Here is a 19,680-nt window from a genome sequence, read left to right as displayed (position 1 = left end):
AATGGTGGACAGGCCCGAGTGCCACACTGACCACTGCCCTGGCTCAGGCCTCTCACTCCTCCTGACCCACCCCCAACCCCCAGACAGAATTAAGATCTCTTAGCTGATCAACACCCTTTTTCACTCCCCAAAGACACACAGCCTAGAGAGTCATAAACATAACTGGATTTTAATTGAGGACATTCTGAAAATGTTCAGAATGTAGAAAAGCCCATCATCTGACCTGTACTGCACTCACTGTGTAGGCACAGTAGCTTCATGCTTGTCCTTTTCCTTGCTTTAGAATCAAGTGGTACACTCAGAATGCACATTTACTAAATGTCTGCCCTGTTATCAGATCCTCCATTATAAAAACCTGTACTTCAGAATGATCCTAACAAAAGGAAGTTTTCTGAGGTTGAATGAAAACATGTAACTCAAAGGAAGTTTTGGTTGGAAAAAATAATCCAATTTTGTTAGCATTCAGTTCAGCTCAAAACTATCTGCTAGAACGAAAATCTTGCAGCTAATGACCAACTACCATTGTTCACCACAAGGGGAAGTCTACAGAATACAGCAGACAATGTGCTTATAGTTAAGAAAACAGTGGATTAAAAACAGTAGAGCTTCCACCTGGGTTTCTACTTTGACAAGCACATCTCAAACTTCAGTCAGACCCACTCATGATTGAACAGAAGGTCCTTACTTGCAGAAGTTAACATTGTCCATCAAAAGCCAATCTCCAGACTTCAGGGCCTGAACCAACATGCTGTCGACCCATTCGAACGTGCCACGGCTGCGGCCACTGGCTGACTGCATAAGCTTCACCCCAAAGCTTCGGAACTCCTCCACGAGTTTGGCAAACTCTGAAATGTCACAGTCACAGCACTTAACTTCAAACCAGGGCAATCAAGCACAAACAAAATAAAAAACTAAGAGCTTATTAAAAGAAGGCTGGAAATGTATGGCTCAGTGCTTTAAAGTTTCATAATAAGGTAAACAAAAGGATTTTTGTTTTTGTTTGAACAAGTAAGAAAATTAGGTTTGGGGATAGAAAATACCTCTTAAGGGCCTTCTGCATGAATGGCTAGATAAGAGTTGACTCAAGGGTGATGGAGAAGGTAAATAATCTTTACCTGTTTTAATTTCTCAAAATGGCAGAAGGATAAAGCCTCCTACTTATTACTGCATTTATACCATACGAAACTGCTATAAGTTTGCACAGTGTAATTAAAGTCATCAAACCAGGCTTCCTTTATAATGACCACATCATATATAGTAACAACTGGTATTTATTTACTCTACAGTTTATATAGCCCTTTCCTGGAAATTTTTCAATTGGTCTTCCTTATTAGAAATTGATTTCTAACCCTTTTTTGTATCACAAGGTAATATATTTCTGCTTCTAGTCATGAAGGATTAACAAGGTTTAGACTTAACCTCACAGTGTCAACAACTGGAAACATGGTAAACTATATGAATCACAACTGCTTTCAGACACTGGAAAACAGACAGCACAGAAGGGAAGGAGGCCCTATAATTGACTGGCTTTCGGCCTGAAAGTAATTTCTAGATTGCAAAGCAGGGAGAGGAAACTCAGATCCTGAGATCTCACTGACTTGAGGACACAGACTGAAATTCAGGGAGATGGAGGCAACCTGAATGAAAGGCAGGATACTCAAAAGAAAGAAGTTACTCAAAGAAAGAGCTCCAGAAATCCAGAAAGAGGTCCCTGGGCCTTTGGCTCAATAATAATCTCCATGTGCAAGGGAAGGCTGAAATTCCATGTGTAAAAAATTCCAAGGAAAGAACTATTACTGGGGAGCTGTGAACTGAACTCCCAGAGTTCACAGGGCTGAATAACACTCCAGTTCCCACCAATCAAAGCGAAGAGACCCCATGGAACACACAGGACCTTTAGAAGCGATTACACAGGGCCATGCCTCAAGAGGGGCGCTAATCTGACTTAGCCCGCATACACAGGTTAAGAGTTTAGGCTTCCTAGGTGGCGCTAGTAATAGAGAACACGCCTGCCAATGTAAGAGATGCAGGTTCGATACCTGGGTCAGGAAGACACCCTGAAGAAGGAAATGGCAACCCACTCCGGTATTCTTGCCTGGAAAATCCCATGGACAGAGGAGCCTGGTGGGCTACAGTCCATGGGGTTGCAAAGAGTTGGACACGACTTAGCTAAGTTGACTCTTCTTAGCACAAAGAGTCAAAAGTGACTTAGCACATAAAGGATACTCTGGCCCTGACCTTAAACAGCTTAATAGCAAGTTTGAAAAGATAAAAATGATCCAAAAGTAACTCAACAGACTTACCCGCCACTCAAAGAAACCCTCAGAACACCAAAACACAGCACTCAGCAACTTGAATAAAAATATCCAGAATCTAATAAACATGACTAGACATATTTTCTGGCTTTTTAAAGTCACTAAGTGCTGCATGCTGATGTTAATAGAGCTATTATAAAATATTCAATATATATAAAGATTTTAAGGTAAAATATGAAACACCTAAAATATATTTTAAAAGTCATACATGTTTATCACAAAACATTAAAATATAAAATAGTTTAAAAAAGAAGCTATGTTTAATCAAAAATAAAATAGTAGTAGACAAGTTTTACAGCCAGCCTTTTAGACTCTATTGATATCCCCAAGAAATTACTCACTATGAAAATAAATCCTAAATAAAAAGCAGTATTGAGAATGGGCTGTGAGAACTTACCCTAGATATTTAAATTTTAACTGACTTACGAAAGAAATATATACACACCAGATTTCAGGTTTTGGAGTCAGAGAGGCTTGGAACCAAAACCGAGTCCAACCACATCATAACAAGAAGACACTGGGCAGGTTAACCTCTATGAGCATTCATTTCCCCATGTATAAAATGGAGTTGTCTTTCCTTGTAATGTGGTGTTGTGAGGATTAAAAGTAAATATATTTTATATAGTGTCCAACACTGGATAGGAATTCAATGGTGAGTTTACAATCCCCAAAGGTTAAAAAATATAAAGTGATATGGGGGTGGGTTTAGTCACTAAGTTGTATCTGACCCTTGCGATCTTGTAGACTGTATCCCATCAGGCTCCTCTGTCCATAAGATTTTCCAGGCAAGAATACCGGAGTGGGTTGTCATTTCCTTCTCCAGGGGGATCTTCTCAATCTAGAGACTGAACCCTGGTCTCCTGCACTGCAGGCAGATTCTTACTGACTGAGCTACCAGGAAAGCGATAAAATAGTGATATATGACTTCGTTAAACATATCTAACAATTAATTTGAATGAATGAGTAAAGAATTTCAAATTAAAATGGTGAGTTTGAATTGGAACATGACAGAGAAAATCAGTAATGAAATAACTGTCTTAACTAAGAAAGTAAACTATCTGACCCAGAGCCACGGATACACTGTAGACGCAGCTAGAAGAGGGGGGTCATTTCTTCATCCCTAGGGAATCCACTATTCCTAGAGAATAACTAAGGGTTCCTTAGGAATAACTCATTATGAGCAGGTTTTGGAAATAAAGGATGGCAATCTTAGTGACAGGCTTCAACTTTTAATCAATTCTCCCCTGCCCGCCAAAAAGCTGCACTACAAGATGAGAGCTGAATGTTTCCAGATCAACTGAGGAATTTCTTCCACCTTCTATGCAAAATGAATAAACACATCCTAGCTATTAATTGAGACTTCTATTCTTCAGTTTAAAAATATTCAATTACTTGAGAAATTATTAATAAGTTTAAAAAATAGGCCAACAAAAAATAAAACCAGATTTACATGCAAGTCACTGGGGCTGATTACACACAAAATAAGTCAAACTCAGTAATCAATTTCTTTCCTTTGCTTAGGATCACCAATTCTGAATAGTTTACATCAGCTTCACTTTACTTTCTAGGAAACTTTCTAATTTCAAACCTTGATTGTTAATAATCTAATCATCAAATTCATTTTAAAAGTTATGGGCATTGCACGTACAAATGTATTACCTGTGGGTGGCCATTCTATGGGCAATGCCAAGTGACTGATACCCACGCCCAATGAGACATACCTGCCTTGGAGTAGGAGTTGATTTTGTTGTTGAGTCTCTGCATAAGCAGTAACACTGCTTCCAGCTTATTGACAATCTCCATCGTGATACCTTTACCATCTTCCCCAAGACGCTTGGGCTTATACGTCAGAAGGAAATGACTCCAGGCTCGCAGCACTACTTCTGCGTCGTCGGCACTGACAAGGAGGCTGTCTCTTACCAGGGCCCTGACTGTGCCCTCCACCTTCTCAAGGAGCTGCCTCCATGGCCGGATAAGATCAACCTGCAATTTTCAGAGCACGTGAACCCAGCATAGCCAATGGCCACCGCTACTGTAGCAACCCAACACAGAAAACTGCTCCATTTAGTGCCCTGCCTAAAAATACAGGGGCAGATCAGTTACCTGCTCAAATCCACCCAGAAGCTCCGTAGTGTCCATTGCACTGTTCACGGCCATGATCTTCAAAGTGTGACCAGTAAGGTGTGCCAGGAGCTGAACCAAACTGGTCTTGCCCACTGAGGCTGGCCCCACGAGGATGACCATCCAGCTCATTTGTACACACTTCATAACTGACTCCAGCGACTGTAAAGACTGGTGCAGGAGCGACAGGGGATGGCAGGTCGGTGGAGGAACATAGCTGCCACGGGAAAGCACTGAGTAGCCCAGCTGAAAAAGATAGCCCAGTGAGATTTCACAAGTGTGCCTGGCGTGGGAGCCGAAGCCAGAGAGGACTATGGAAGAGCATCAGCCTATTCGCCTCACCTGAACATCATAGGGAGTGATGTGCAACAGCCTGGTTCCCATGTACGGGTTGGAATTTGAATTAAACACATCCTTGAACACAGCAATGACCTAAAGGAAGATGATGATAAAATCAAAATGCAAATCATTACATCAAATTCTGGGCCAAACCTTCTAGAACGAACACTAGTAAATATGAACAGCAATATGAAAATCACAATATTGTGAGTTATTACCCTTTTGAATTTTCCTATTAAAAAGGATTGCATTTATTTAATTCTTCAGAAGGAAAACAAATGGAAGCTCACGAAAAGAGCGATAATCTCAAATTATGAGATTCCATAGAGAATATACCATAAATTAAAACAGAGCCACGGAGACTACGGTAGATCTCAAGATAAAAAATTAATTTGCTTTCATCATTCAAGATACCACCTAAAGAAGGTAGAAGAGAGAAGCATGAAATTTATGAAGAACAATGACCATCATTTCTTGATACCTGCCAAACATTATATTAGGTGCTTTAATAGATTATTTCTGATCCAAATACCCTCTCAAAATATTTCTATTTCCATTTTATGGATATGGCTATTATATTCACACAAGTTATGTGATTTGCTCATGGGTGGTAACTGAATTTAAATCTAAGCCTGTCTGACTGGAAAAGCACTGTTATCCTTCTAAATATTTATGCAGAAAAGCATTATTTCTTTATTTACATTTATTTGTCCCTTCCTTAGCAGCAATACTGTTAAAAACTTTTTGCTAATAGTATTCTTTCTTGCATTTCTTTTAAAAATCTAAGAGGAGCTGGAGTGGGGGAAAGATAAGGATGCATAAAAATCACTAATTTAGCCCACAGCAGCAGCAAAGATTCCTGCCACCCAAAATATTTACGACAAGTAGTGCATTCGAACAAAGTAGCAATACTCATACTAATCAATGTACACTGGAGTGAAAATAAAAACAATAAAGACAAAGACATAATGAGTGTTAAACACTAAGAGCCGAATAGCGGCACAGAAGAAAATGCTCCCTCCTGAGTCTGGGTGATTTTTGACCTTATATTTCACTCTAAGGCATACCACCTCCTCTCCCTGATGCTATACGGACATTAAAATTACAAATTATTTTTACAACCTTTTTCTTTCTACTATTATTTTTCTTAACTTTTCTTTTCCTCCCAGAAAACATTTGGTCAACTGAAACAACTGAACTGAAGGAGTGGTGGAAACCTTCCACACCCTACAGTAACTCATCATCTGACCAACATCAATTACCCAACACTGGCCAGTCCGGCCACAGTTAACATACTAGAGTAAGTTGATAAAGAAATTAAAATACCAACTGATGATAGATGAATTATATAAAATTGTATTAATAAAAAAATGAACTGAATATTTTGTCCTAGTATAAAGATTGAAAGCTACTCGCATGTAACACATGAGCTGTTGATGCTGGGCTGGATTCTGGATACCACATAAACAAGGATCTGTGCTCTCAGCAGCACAACCAAAGTGTCTGAAAGCCACATGTGCCATGGACAGCCACTTCTTCACATTTCTGTTTATAACTCACATGAATTTGTAAACTACGTTGTTACTTTGTGAGCAACTGTGATATAGTAGAAGAAATAGCAAGCAAAGTGGAAAGGTCTGGGCTGGAGAGCTGGCTCTGTCACTCAGAACACGGAGACTCCATGACTGAGCCTTGGATCCTCATCTCTAAGAGGTCATGACAGTGTCTCCCAACTGCAGCTGTTGTGAAATTTTCCATGAACTGCATTTTAAATACCACAAAGCAAAATGCATCCATTATTACAGTTTACTAAGTGAGGAATTCTGGTGTTATTTTCTACTTATGAAGGGGTATTTTTTACTTTCATTTAGATATGGAATATCCTCCCTTTTATCTATTTATACTTTCTAGATTAAGTATTTTGCAATCTGACATGTATTTAAAGGTAGAAAACCCTCCTCTTCTACTTGTTATCAATATCCTCCCTTTTATCTATTTATACTTTCTAGATTAAGTATTTTGCAATTTGATATGTATTTAAAGGTAGAAAACCCTCCTCTTCTACTTGTTATCACCTCTCTTCTCCTGCTTCTCATCTTTGTGCCTGGAACCAAGGTGATGAAGACCAAGCCTTTATTATTGCAGGGTGATACTGTTTAAGAAGGTAAGCGATCATGGCAGTGTAGATAGGTAAGCAAACTGTGTCCTCTAAAGCAAACTACACTATGAGACTCAGACAGATTAAGTTTTTGTTTCTGCCCTTAACTTCTAAATTTCCAAGCAGTGTTACTGAGTTTGGTATTGTTGATGAAGTACAGCCTTTCTCTCCCTCAGGGAGAAATCAAAGAAATACAAAAGGCAAGCATGAAACTCACCTTTTCTTTATCTTCCTTGGTTCTCATTCTCTCACCATAGACCAAAAACACATGCTGACCAGGATTGTAACACCCGGGGGACTGGTCAACTAGCATCAATTGACACCAGCGGAAAAGGTCCCGGAGGTTGAATTCCCAGGGTCCTCCTATTTGCCCCCATTTCTTCTCAACGGTCACTTCATGATCAATCTGAAAAGAAAACACCCTTACTGGGAAGCACATCCCACTGCTCAGGACTGCGTTCAGTATGATCAACACAGTGCAAGCACACGTAATCTGAAACAGATTAACAGGCTGGATTCAGATGTCTCCTCCCAACTCAGACGTCTCAATGCCAGGAATACCCTGTAAACATTATAAAAATGATACATGCAACAGACCTGAAAAACTGTTAACTCTCAAATGAGTAGCCTGCCTTCCATTAGAAACTTTTAGAGTTCCATATGATTTATCTCAGTTGCAGAGACTGGTAATGAGATAGTATTCCATATTGAGAAAATGATGATCCAAATAAGCCAGAAAAATAAAGAACAATTAATGCACATAGGTACTTACTTGGTTGTTGAAAGCAACCATTTTTTTAACAATATTTTTGTCAATGGCTGGAAACAGAGTACTGGCAATGAACTCCATGTCTATTACTGTAAGGGGATCCACGAAGACCTAGAAAATCCAAAAATAACATGAAAAAAAATGCCATCATTTCTCTTTACCGAACATGACTGCCACGACTTATGTAATATTTTTATTTAATACCAAAGGAACAATGCCTTAGAGATATATATATATATACGTATTTCAGTTATAGAAATTTCTTTTCTTGCATTCTCAGGATATGGAATCATATAAAATCTTTGAAATACAGAGCAGAAGGTTTTCTTGTTAGCTTCATTCTAATGGTTTAGAGAAAGATACCTGCGATTAATATTTTAAGAATATTTGTAATTTTAATCTCCTATTATGTAAAATTCTCTCAAATATCTGGATGGTAAGTATACAAAGTATTTATTTTTAAATTTGATCAACTTCTTAAGAGTTTTGAAATTTTTCATATAAACTTCTTAGAAGATACTTAGTAAAGTCTTAATTACCAAGAAAGGAACATTAAAGAAAGCTAACATCTAGAGGCATTTCCAAGCCACTGCTTTGAAAAAAGATGTTAAAACAAGTAAGTGTATGTGTACACACACACACTGCTGCTGCAATAAAAAAAGATACAACTATTAATGGTGGTTGACTTTGGTATGGAGAATACTGGATTTTTTATTCTTCATGATACTTTTTTTGTGCTTTTCTGAGATTAATGCACTATTTTCATTATAAAATAATTTTTTAATGTTCTAACAGACACTTAAAAAGATTGGCCTTAATCCTTGAGCACAGTAATAGAATCCTCAAGATGGTCGTGATCTTACTTTCCTCCAACTGATAACATACCAGGTCCTCTTAAACCTAAGATAAAGGATTCACACCAGGAGAGAAAAGATGACAGGAATCAGTCACATTAACAGCCATCACATCCAGACATGAAATTGAAAAGCAGACTATTATACTAAGCCTGTCTCATTCTCCTAGTGGGCACCCTCATAGCTATTATTACTCCCAGGACCACCTTTGGTTTTTGGGCAACAGTAAATCTTACCTGAGTGAATCTATTTAGGAAAGACCTGGGCAAGCCCTTCCTCCCGCCTCCTTGTCTAAAAGGATTTTGACAGCCAAAAATCTTGGTTTTCTCATGCTGCACTTGAAAGCTCATTCCTAACTCAGGAACATAGATTTCTCCTCGGTGGTCAAAACAAGCATTGAGTCCTTCCAAGACTGACTGAGAAGCCAGGTTAAGCTATTTGGAGAAAAAGGTACATATTCAGCTATCACAAAAAACACGAAAATAATACACATGAAAAGTAGTCTTATCTTCAACAGGGATGGGGACAGAGTTCAAACAACATTGGTAACACTGTGTTCGTTAAGCTGAAATGACATGTATTCAGTCTACTATTAATATTTCATCTATGTGTTAGAGAAATTTGGGGTGTATAAAATAGCAATAATTTTTAAGCAATCTGAATAGTCAGACTAAATTCTTTAAAAGAAGTTAAATTAGTCTCAAAAATTAGGCTATATCTGTTACCTGCTCCTATATTGGCCTGCTTTATAAACTATAGCTTACCAGTACAAAGATATCTCATGCTTAAATATCTGGGATTTTTTTTAAAGAAGTAAGCTAGCTCTTTATATAAACATCCTTTCTCGATCAAGTAAATCTGAATAAAATCTCTAAACAGTTTTCAAAGTCATGATATAAACCACATAATGTGGATCTAATGATGCCAACAGTTTTGTGAATAAGAACAAGTATGAGGATTTGTGTGTGTCCCAGAAATGAAAAGAGCTAAATGGAGCTAAACTCAGCATCTGAGTTAGAGCTCAGGGATGTGAAGTATTGGTAGTTCTTAGATAACACGGAAAACCTCAACTGTGAAATGTGAATCAGTAAAATGCAAATGGGCCAAAAATCAGATTATATTAGAATTTCAAGTACCACGTTTACACAGGCACTCAAAACACAAACTCTGCTATATACCCTCAAACAGGTCAAGTTATAAAAGCTGCTCTTACATAATGACTTCAAGTCCAGGTTGTCTGGCAGTCCCTACATGGATTTCCACAAAATATGATGCTGGTCAACAGTCTCAAGCTTTCAAACTAGGCATTCTTTTTTTTTTTTTTTTTTTTTCTGGTTAATGATTATCCTATCACATATCTTTTGCCAAAAATCAGCAGGGGTGGTGAGGGGGTAGAGGGAGAAAGATGGGGAGACGGACAAAATCTGTCCCTCTCTTTAATCTCTTCTCAAGATGAGTAGGAAGCAGCTCAGCAGAAAAGGAATCCCATGGCAGTCCTGTCACTGCAGACTCAATGGGGTATGAATCTAGGGAATCTGTTGGGGCCTGTGTCAGAAGTGATCTGTGGTACTTTCATCACTTATTATCATTTAACCTGCACCACTACTTGCTCGCCCTTTCCTGAACACACCAAACTCACTCAGTTCTTTGGGTCACAATCTTAAATTTTTTATTTTGTGCATCACATCTCCATTATCTCTCTAGCTGCCTGTCAGTTACAGAGACCCAAGCACTTATCATGCATCTCATGATGTGCTCCGTTCTTCTGGTCACTAATCTACCCCCAACCTGCACCTATAACACTGACTGCTTTCTCACCAGATTTGTGTGGCTCTTCCTACTATAACCTTCCCCAACCTTTCGGCTGAAATGAACTGATAGGCACTATTTGTAAACTACGTTTATCTCTGAAAATAGAAACACAGCAAGCCTACCACAGGCTAGAAAATAAAACTAGTGAAGAAGCAGTTTTTCTGGAGGCTAGTTCACAAAAGTAGGAGTTTGTACGTGATATGCAGAGGGGCTTCTGTTTGTGCCTTCTGACAACTGACTTTCCTTACTCGTAAAAGAAACCACAGAGGATTCTTTTCATTGGAGAATTTACTAGCCAACAACATGATCCAGTGCAAAATGCCCTCAAGTTATGCAAACTCTGCCCCGCTCCTCACATGTCTGATCCTATCTGGTGGCCTGATGGGCTGTCCTCTCACCTCATCCAACACAACCCAATGGCCTGCCTTCAGGGCTGCCAGCAAGGGGCCGTCACGCCAGGCAAACTCTCCTCCCTTGCCACCCTCAACAGGTAGATCAGCTCCAAACAGGTCTGTGATGTCCTATGAGAAGAAAAAGAAGTGAGGGAAAGCCAATATTATATAAAAAATTACCTAGATTCCAAGATCCCAAATCTGAAATGATAGTTAAGCCTCATTCTTATTCTTATACCCCCTTCTTATTCTTATACTCAATAGAGAACTAATCAATTTCACAACCAGGGGCCCAGGAGCACCTTCTCATCACAGCACTCTAAGAATCTATCAACTAGAGTCGTAGCTACCAGTTTTCAACTTTGGCTGTTCTTGAAAACAAATTGGTGAGCTTAAAAAACACCAAAACAATACCCAAGCCCTGCTCCCAGACCCCATTCCAGAAGATTCTAATTTGTCATCTCTGTCCCCTAGTTTTATAAGATTGTTTAAAGGTCATTTTATCTGTAATTAATTTCTTTAGAAAGGACAAACAGGTTATATTACAATAAATACCTCAGTGGGTGATTCTATCTCAAAAGAAAGTTAGAGTAAAGCATCTAGAGAGACTAATACTACAGGTGTCATCTATTAATGAACACGGAGGGAGAATCAGGCTTGTAGATCATGTTGCTGCGATCTTCATCACCATGAAATATTTGGGGCTCTGATAACATCATAATTATTTCTGACTAAGAAAGACTATAATGGATAAAGACATTACTCCCTATACTATCCCCATCAGCTGTAGCATGATGAAGCTTACCGTCTGCTCTGACAAGTTGATTCGGACAAGCGTGTTGCCTGAAGCCCTGGCTAAGGCTCCCACCAAACTCGTCTTGCCCACACCGGGGGAGCCCTCCAGTAGGATGGGTTTGTTCAGTTTTGTAGCTCTTAAGAGCCTCTGGGCATTCATAGCTGTGGTGCCTGCACTGAGTGCATAGTCAGCAATATTATTCTTATGCAAGACAGGGCCTGAAGTGTAGAAAAGTCACATATAAGCTGGACATCACACCAAATCATACATATATATCAACTGGAGATTAGACAAATCCACCACGTAGACTGTCAGTCAGTGAAGTACAACCTGTGGTGAAAATGCTTAACCTTATTTCAATATATTTCCTCACTTCTGGGTTCACAAGTGCTTTCCAACAACAGCCAGCAGCATACTTTTTTCATCTGTGATGACCACACGTCTATACACAGGTTGGAACTGCAAGCATGTATCTTTGCATATTTCCTTTCATAACCTATACCTGGAGTCACTACTCCATGTGCTTGTACATTTACCCTGTACTTGTATTTTCCTAAAACTCAAGCAGAAGCTAGGCATACAGGCCAGATGGTTCCACATAAACAATTTCACTCAAGGTTTTAAGCCACCAGACAATTGAGGATGCATCTTGTAGCTGAAGTGCAGGACTAATACCAGTCTTATAGGGCTTAATATTTATGCACTATGTCTTCTGGAAAAAGTTTCTGGTACATCAGTTTGGAGTGGAGCTAAAAAAACATCTATTTTCTCAGCTATGAAAGCAGAAGCAAAGACTATCCAAGTCACAAGCCACAAGCACTCAGTTCCTACATGAGAAAACTGAATACCACCATGATGGCTTCGGGAAGGGCTCTAATGGCTAGATCACAAGAGCCACATCAGAGATGAAAATAGTACCAAGGATGAGGAAGAGGGAAAGGGGCAATGTTCCATTCAGCCAGGAAGCTGGGCTGGTTTAGTTCATCACTGAACCCCCGTAATTCTGTGTATTCCTGGAACCCAACAATTATTAACACAGAGAGGAAGGAGGGACAAGAAATAAATGACTCTGCTAGAGAAGCAATAATTCAAAAAGTCATGAGTACCCTGGAAAGATATCTAATATAACTACTTCATTTAAACATTTGACAGAGGAAACCTAATAAGAGCAAGGATTAAAACTTAAATCCACTTGCCATTTCCTACTTAACCACTCATTTATTCATCCATCTCTCATTTTCTGAATGTCTATGACTGTTAGGCTACATGACAGATGCCAGGGACAGGAAGGTGAGTGACATAATGCTTGCCCTCAAGGGTACACAAAACTGTTTTTGTAAATGGTGATAAGGTTCTATGGTTGAAACATTTGGGCTGAATGACCACTTTAGGAAAGGTCTTATTTTGAGCACTAATACAAGAATAAGTGCATTTTATGGGACAATTTATTCATATACCAAAGACTATGTTATCTTCTATTTTTGCATGCCAGTTATATATTTTTTAACCACTCACACAATAATGATTACACCAAGTCAGATTGTAACTCAGTTATCTAGTTTCAAAGTAATCATGAGTATGATACACTAAAATTAAAAGTCACAATAAAAGTCAACTGTCTAGGAACCACAAGAGAATCATTTATTTAAGATCAATCTTACCCCTTGATATAAAAAATGGATGAATTCCCCAAACGTTATCTATCCCAGTGAATTCTTTGGCTTTGAGTCTGTCGTAAATCTTCAATTCATTTTTCTGACTTTCTGTAAGTCGGCCTATCTTGGAAAGTTTCTTGATTAGGAATTTCAGACATTCTCTGCGAGCCAAGAGAGCCGTACCAAACCCAGAGGAAGTTACCCCTAGAAGAAAGAGGATCAGTCCATCAAATGACAGCAGGGTACCAAGTTTTACAACCACACAGCAGGAGCTCTAGGTGAACTACAATAGCCAATGTAAGTAGCCCTACGCTCCCCCAAAACCATCAGATCATCAATTCAACAGTAGCTTATTCAGTAAGCACTTCAGTAACAGCATGATAAATCAGCCTGGAGAAAAGAGCAACCAGTGTGCTACTACTTTTAGTCATGTGGGCTTGTATTTCTAATTTTCATGGCTGAAAAAAAACTTAAATATTACATTTAATAAACTGTAGTAAACTTAACTACAAGATTCCGGCCGATTAACTCTAAATGACTCTGTTAAGAAATACCATGTTAAATTCTTCAAGAGCATTACCAGCAGTCTTCCATCAGAATCACTATTTTGTGCTTACTAAATCCCTGGTCTGTAAGCAGTGAAAAGTCTTCTCCACTGTTTTATAACAATCGCCTCTCAAAAAGAGTAAAATGAGAATCCCTGTGAGTCTTAGAAATGTTAACATAAATCTGTACACAGTCACTGGCTCAGAGGTCTGGGCCTGCTCCATCTCATGGTCCCCTCTATCCTAACCCCTTGTTCTTACCAGCCAACATACCTGAGCCAATTCCATCTATGTACACTAGGCATGCGGCGTGGACAAAAGATGTCACCGTGGAGACAGTCTCCTGTCTTTTCAAAGCAGCTTCCTCCCCCATCGTGTTCATGAAGTTGACCCAGGACAGGATATCTCTGATACTGACCACACATCTTCGACCAAACTCCTGGTGGGTCAGCCAATCAATGAAATCCAGCATCACTTCAGCTATGTCAGCCCCTAAGACACAAGGAAGCATAGAGGTTTGCTATTAAAAAAGACTCCAGAACGGGGGTTTGCAACCTGAGGCCCACAGACAGTCTTTTTCTAAGAAAACAAGGTCCACAGCTTTAATCACATTTCCATAGGGTTCAATGAACAGCATTCTACCCCAACCCCCAAACAAACAAAAAACCAGAAAGAAAACTTGAGAATTAAAGTCTTTAAGGAGGTGCCCTGAAAACTGCTCCAAGAAATAAAGTATCCATAAACCTCAGTCTCAGAGAAGCAGATATCCTTTCACATTCTTTAAGAAAGAAGGGAAATTAATAAAAAAAAAAGAAAGAAAGAAAGAAGGGAAAGTGATCCAGACATTACTTGCATTAGGGCTTGTATTAAGGCTCAGACCAGATCTAGGTCCTAAATTTAGTCTGTTTGATCCCAAGAATATGGATACATCAAGGCAATCAAGGCTCAATTAAGAGAGAGGAAAACAAAGATGTTTTGGCTCTCACTGAACATTCTAAGAATTGTTAAACCTAGATTATAACTATATGGTAGCTTTTAAAATACTACTCTATTTTCCTTCTGTTTGAGAATTTTCATAATGAAAAGAAGTTTTAAAGTGAAATAATAAGTTAGTTGACAACTACTGAAGAAACACAGTTGAAAATTCTATAAACATTTTCTAAAGGTGGTAATCACTAAAATTTAAACCACATTTTCCTTGGAATTACATGGTGGTTCAGTGATTGACCCCTGGTTGGGGAACTAGGATCCCACAAGCCACATGGCACAGTCAAGTAAAAAAACCCTGTATTTCCCTTATCTTTAGCCAACAAATATTATATATTTTATAATAACAAATCTATTATAAAGATGGCCAACAGGTGAAACCATCAGAAAGCTAAACTTCAGTAACCCTGGTGAAGGAGTGACATTTTAGAAGAAGGTTCCAGGCTAGTATTTTCCTTAGGTCTATTTGTTCCCATTTCTCCTTAGAACATACCATATACACATACTACTAATGTCCTACTCCCCTCGTTCCAATACACAACTTCTCGCCCCACTACCCCCCCCCACACACCTGAATACTCTCACCTTTATGATCTGTTCTACCCAGAGATAGTCCTGGACGAAGATTACGGCTAATGATCTGAATTAAATCTTCACGCCTTGTGCTTTGAGGGCACCATATCTCTGTAAAGCGGTTTCTTAAGGCAGGAGATAGCTACAAAGAACACAAATTCTAATGTGAATATCTGCGAGGAAAGTTAGAAAACAAATCTCTTGAATGTTGGCTGTGAATCTGGCAAGTATCCAGAGCTTCTTTTCTTACCTCTTCTACTATCTATAATTTATTGAACACTTATTTGTCCTGGCTCCTAACACATGTCATCTCATTAACCTCCACCACACTCCCCAAACTCATATTCCCATCACTTTCTTTGTAATCATGGTAGAGAACTTCAAGGTCTCATGGAGTCCGTGCTGCAAGGAAATTTCCAGCCCCAGTAGATACTCCCAAATCCCAACCCCTTCCCCAAAGCAGAGGCCCTTCCCTTTACTTTCCCTTCAGCTACTTTAACTGGTGGCTTAGAAAAAGTAAATGCTATCTTCCCATAGGGGAGAGCTGTCTGAAGTAGAGAGAGAAAACTTGGATATGGTTCAAAGGGAGTGAAAAGGTAAAGAGGTGAATATTTACTGCCTATATGACAATGAACAGTTTAGTCCTCCAGTCTTAAGAGCCTTTGCCTCAGTCTGAATTCTCTTACCCTTCCCCTAGGTCAGATAACCCCCATTCACAACAGTGCACCAATGATTTCCTTTTACCGGACAACTGGATCAACACCATACTTTTGTCTACCCAGCTGAGCACAGCAGGACCACATGCTGCCTGGCTCAGCCAGGCCCCAGTTCCAGGATCCCAACTCTGTCTGAAGCAAGGCATGCAAATCAAAAGGCAGCTTTCCCTTCAGTAAAAGTTGGCAATCTCTGTCCAAAAAAACTCAAGCAAACCTGCCAGGCAAGTTAACACATACAACCTTGAAATCAGATCTTTCTGTGTTATTTCCACTTGCCTAGAAGCCTATTTTCCTATTTTGTTTGAAACTGTGACGTATTTTATTTCTTCTCAGTACATTTCTCGAAGCACAACGATCATCTTTTTCTTCATACTACTGAGGAAAAATAGCTTTGAAATACCAGTTTCACATTCCAGGGGCCCACCATGTTACCAAGAATCTTAATAGCTTTTACTCCTGATCAATCTATTTCTTCCCACCATCCTGACCAACAACCAGCCCATTCCCTCCCTAACCTGAAGAGACCAGGGTCCCAAACACAATGCAGACTTCTCACTGAAAGGCTTCACAAGCCTGAGAACCACGGGGTTCGGGGTGCTCCAAGCTAACTGGACCCTCACACCACTTTCTGAACAGAAGACACTGCCCTCACCCTCTCCTTTACCAACAGTTTGAGGGTGACCCACACAACACCTGAGATAACTGATACGCTCCACCTGCAAAACCAGGGCAGGATCCTGGCTGCCACTGCTTTCGTGTCATTTTAAAATCACTCATATCACCACCCCTGTGTTTAGCAGAGTAGACTCTAAAAGCAGAACATGAAAATAAACTTCAGCTTCAACTCTTCTCATCCATAAAACTAGAATAAAAACTTGCACACAGAGCTCCCTTGAGAATTTGTTACAGTAACACATGCAGAAAGCCAGGCAAAGTGACTGAAACAATGAAATTTCACGCACATACAAAAAGGGAAAGATCAAGTAAGGAAATGTTTTATCTGCCAGAATTATTTTACAACCTTATAATGACTTTGAAATGTCTTTCTGGATTTTTGTTTTTTATTCAGTTTCTACGCAACATAAAATTCTAGATAAATTTTTACATACTATATTTATGGGTGCCAGTGAGCTGAGGTCAAAAGGCAGAAAAAAAAATGATGCTTTAACAACAGTTTTACCTCTTTTTTTCCAAAATCGCCCCCAGGGTTCATGGTTGCCAAGATACGGAATTTCTTCCCAGCTGTCAACAGCTCTACCTCATTATCCTTGTCCTCAAGGTTGCCTTTTTCAGCTAATAACAGAGTCTTTTCCACTTCAAGGACACTGGAAGAAAAATTGGAGAATGTAAGATTAGAAAAGGCTTCTGTATTCTCTTTTGTGTTCACAGTGTTCTTAAAAAGGAAAATAAAATCATCTCTGCTTAGCTTTCCCTTTAGTTAATGATCTCCTCTGACAAACTTCAGAATTTTTTTTACTAGTTATCCTAATTCCTGTGTCATGGAACGATAGTTCTGATCAAAAGAAAAAGCATTCTTTTTTCTACTTTAAGCCCTATTAAGACATTTGTTTTAAAAATGGGTGACTTGTATGCAAATATTCATGGCAACATTATTCATAAGTGGAGGAAACAACCCAAATATCACCAAGAGGTGAGTGGGAAAAAAAAATCCAGTATTATCAACATAGTGAAGTACTATTAGGAATAATAAGGAGCACAATAATGATGTAGGCTACACCCATGGATGGACCTCCAAACATTGATGCAAAGTGACAGAAGAGACGACTTATATGAAATGTCTTGAAAAGACAAATCTATACAGACAGGAAGCAGATTAGCAGTTGCCTGGAGCATGAGGAAGCATCAAATACAAACTGTAAATGCAACGCTGAGGTCCTACTGGGATGGTGGAAGTGTAAACTGGATTGTGGTGGTGGCAAAACTCAGTAAATTTACTAAAACTTATTGAACTATACATTTAAAACAGGTACATTTCATGATATATACATTATATCTCAATCAGGAAAAATAGTTAATCATCAAGATCCACACTGATCTGAGGTCTTTTTGTCTAATTATTCTGCTATGTCCATTTATCTTACTTTCAGTAATACATTTTTTTCTATCTCATGATTGAACATGTACTTTAAATAAACAATGCTTTATTTTTCTAAACATGTGACCAATCTGCTGAGTCAAAAGGTCTCAATAAATGTTGCATCTTACTATTGTCACTGCACAACAAGACCTTCTGTTTTGATTATTCCTCGTCAAGTAGCAATTTTGCTTCACCAGTGCTTTGTATCTGCCAAAGAGTCGTGACAGATGGGTGGTTCCCACAGTGGCTACTGCCTTCAAGGGATTTTGTCAGGTGAACCACCCTCACTTCTAGTGCAACCGCTGCTGGCACTCGGTCATCAGGGGTCCATCCATCAGGACTCCATGTGGTGGCCAAGGTGTCCTGCCTTGGTTGCCAGGGCTTCATTCTACTGGACAGGATATTCCTGAAATCTCATGCATATTTTTCTCGCCATTTAAAAAATTTCTGGAAGCCATGTTCCAAACAGGTGAGTTCACTTCAGGTTTTACTTTTCTTGTCCTGCCTAAAGTCTTTCACAGTCCAAAAAAGCAGGTTTCTGTAAGTTTATTGAAGGCTTTAAGAAAATCCTTAAACTGCTTTATCTGATCAGATTTTGGTACTCGTGCAGCCATATTCTTTGGGAATGTTCATTAGTCACCTTTTCTGATCCATGAGTTTCCTTTCTGTTCTGGAAAATCAGCAGTCCAACCTTTGCTTAAATGTTTCCAGAGAGGGCTGATTTCTTATTTAAGCACAGGCTCTCACATCCAACACCAATATGAGGCTGGGGGCTGTGCAGCCAGCCAGGTCTGAGTGGAGGGTAAAGGTCCTGTCCTGGGGTACTAAGAGGCCTTATAGCAATAACACCTAGGATTTTGATTCTATTTCTTTGAGAAAAAAATCAATGGCCGTGTAGTAATTTGCCTTAAAAAAGGATTCTAACTTGGGTTCGTTTGTTTTAGCCCTAGCATCCCATAGTCCCATCTTTCTGATTATTAACAGCTAAACAGAAGAACTAGGTCTCTTAAAGAAGACACTGAGTTCTAAAGCCTAAAAGAGCAATTGCTCACCATCGTTTTCAAACATTTTCAACAGACCTATGAAGAACATTACTGTGCACAGGATTAGTATCTGAAAAACCCAGACCAGCAAAAACATCAAACACAGGGCAAACCTCTTACACGTGTGTACCTGTTGAGTCTTTCCAGGACAGAGTCATCAGCCAGCGAGATCTCATCCAAGAGGAAGAAGCCGTCCTCCTTCATGGCCAGAACCAAAGGCCCATCATGCCACTCAAAGAGTCTTGCTGTGTCAATTTCCTCCTACGATTTGGAAAAGAAGCGGGTTAACTTAAAGAGTAGGTAGCTCCACAAGACAATACACACGTAGCCAGCATGTGTCCACTAGGGAAAGGGTCCTTCTGCAGAGAATACAGATCAAGGAACAAGGAAAAGAACTTGTGTAACTGGGTGCTCATGGAGCCCCCATGTAGACCAGTGAAAATATGAAGATAAGATACATATCAAATCTGGAATCAAACACCCACCATGAACAAAAGCCCACAGTTG

General features: G+C 39.3%; 1 protein-coding gene and 1 pseudogene across 6 annotated transcripts in view; both read right to left on the bottom strand.

Annotated features, from left to right (window-relative positions):
- MDN1 (midasin AAA ATPase 1) overlaps window positions 1–19,680 on the bottom strand; it is a 142,564-nt gene that overhangs the window by 65,192 nt on the left and 57,692 nt on the right. For all 6 annotated transcript variants that reach the window (XM_081528506.1, XM_081528507.1, XM_081528509.1 and 3 more), the window contains 14 exons: window positions 19,304–19,434; window positions 17,213–17,357; window positions 15,329–15,458; window positions 14,030–14,248; window positions 13,218–13,415; window positions 11,566–11,774; window positions 10,767–10,889; window positions 8,793–8,990; window positions 7,706–7,813; window positions 7,151–7,339; window positions 4,779–4,868; window positions 4,419–4,682; window positions 4,037–4,298; window positions 686–845 (listed from right to left, as the gene is read on the bottom strand). In XM_081528506.1, the coding sequence (XP_081384632.1) occupies window positions 686–845; window positions 4,037–4,298; window positions 4,419–4,682; window positions 4,779–4,868; window positions 7,151–7,339; window positions 7,706–7,813; window positions 8,793–8,990; window positions 10,767–10,889; window positions 11,566–11,774; window positions 13,218–13,415; window positions 14,030–14,248; window positions 15,329–15,458; window positions 17,213–17,357; window positions 19,304–19,434 (2,426 nt within the window). The remainder of the gene's footprint in view (window positions 1–685; window positions 846–4,036; window positions 4,299–4,418; window positions 4,683–4,778; window positions 4,869–7,150; window positions 7,340–7,705; window positions 7,814–8,792; window positions 8,991–10,766; window positions 10,890–11,565; window positions 11,775–13,217; window positions 13,416–14,029; window positions 14,249–15,328; window positions 15,459–17,212; window positions 17,358–19,303; window positions 19,435–19,680) is intronic.
- Window positions 18,465–18,744, bottom strand: LOC145520854 (mitochondrial import inner membrane translocase subunit Tim9-like; annotated as a pseudogene).

Source organism: Giraffa tippelskirchi, chromosome 9, assembly GCF_054371585.1.
Source record: "Giraffa tippelskirchi isolate mGirTip1 chromosome 9, T2T-mGirTip1v1.2.pri, whole genome shotgun sequence".
In the NCBI taxonomy this organism is placed as follows: Eukaryota; Metazoa; Chordata; class Mammalia; order Artiodactyla; family Giraffidae; genus Giraffa; species Giraffa tippelskirchi.
Note: the sequence above shows the minus strand (reverse complement) of the source record. Positions and strands in the feature narration are given on the sequence as shown.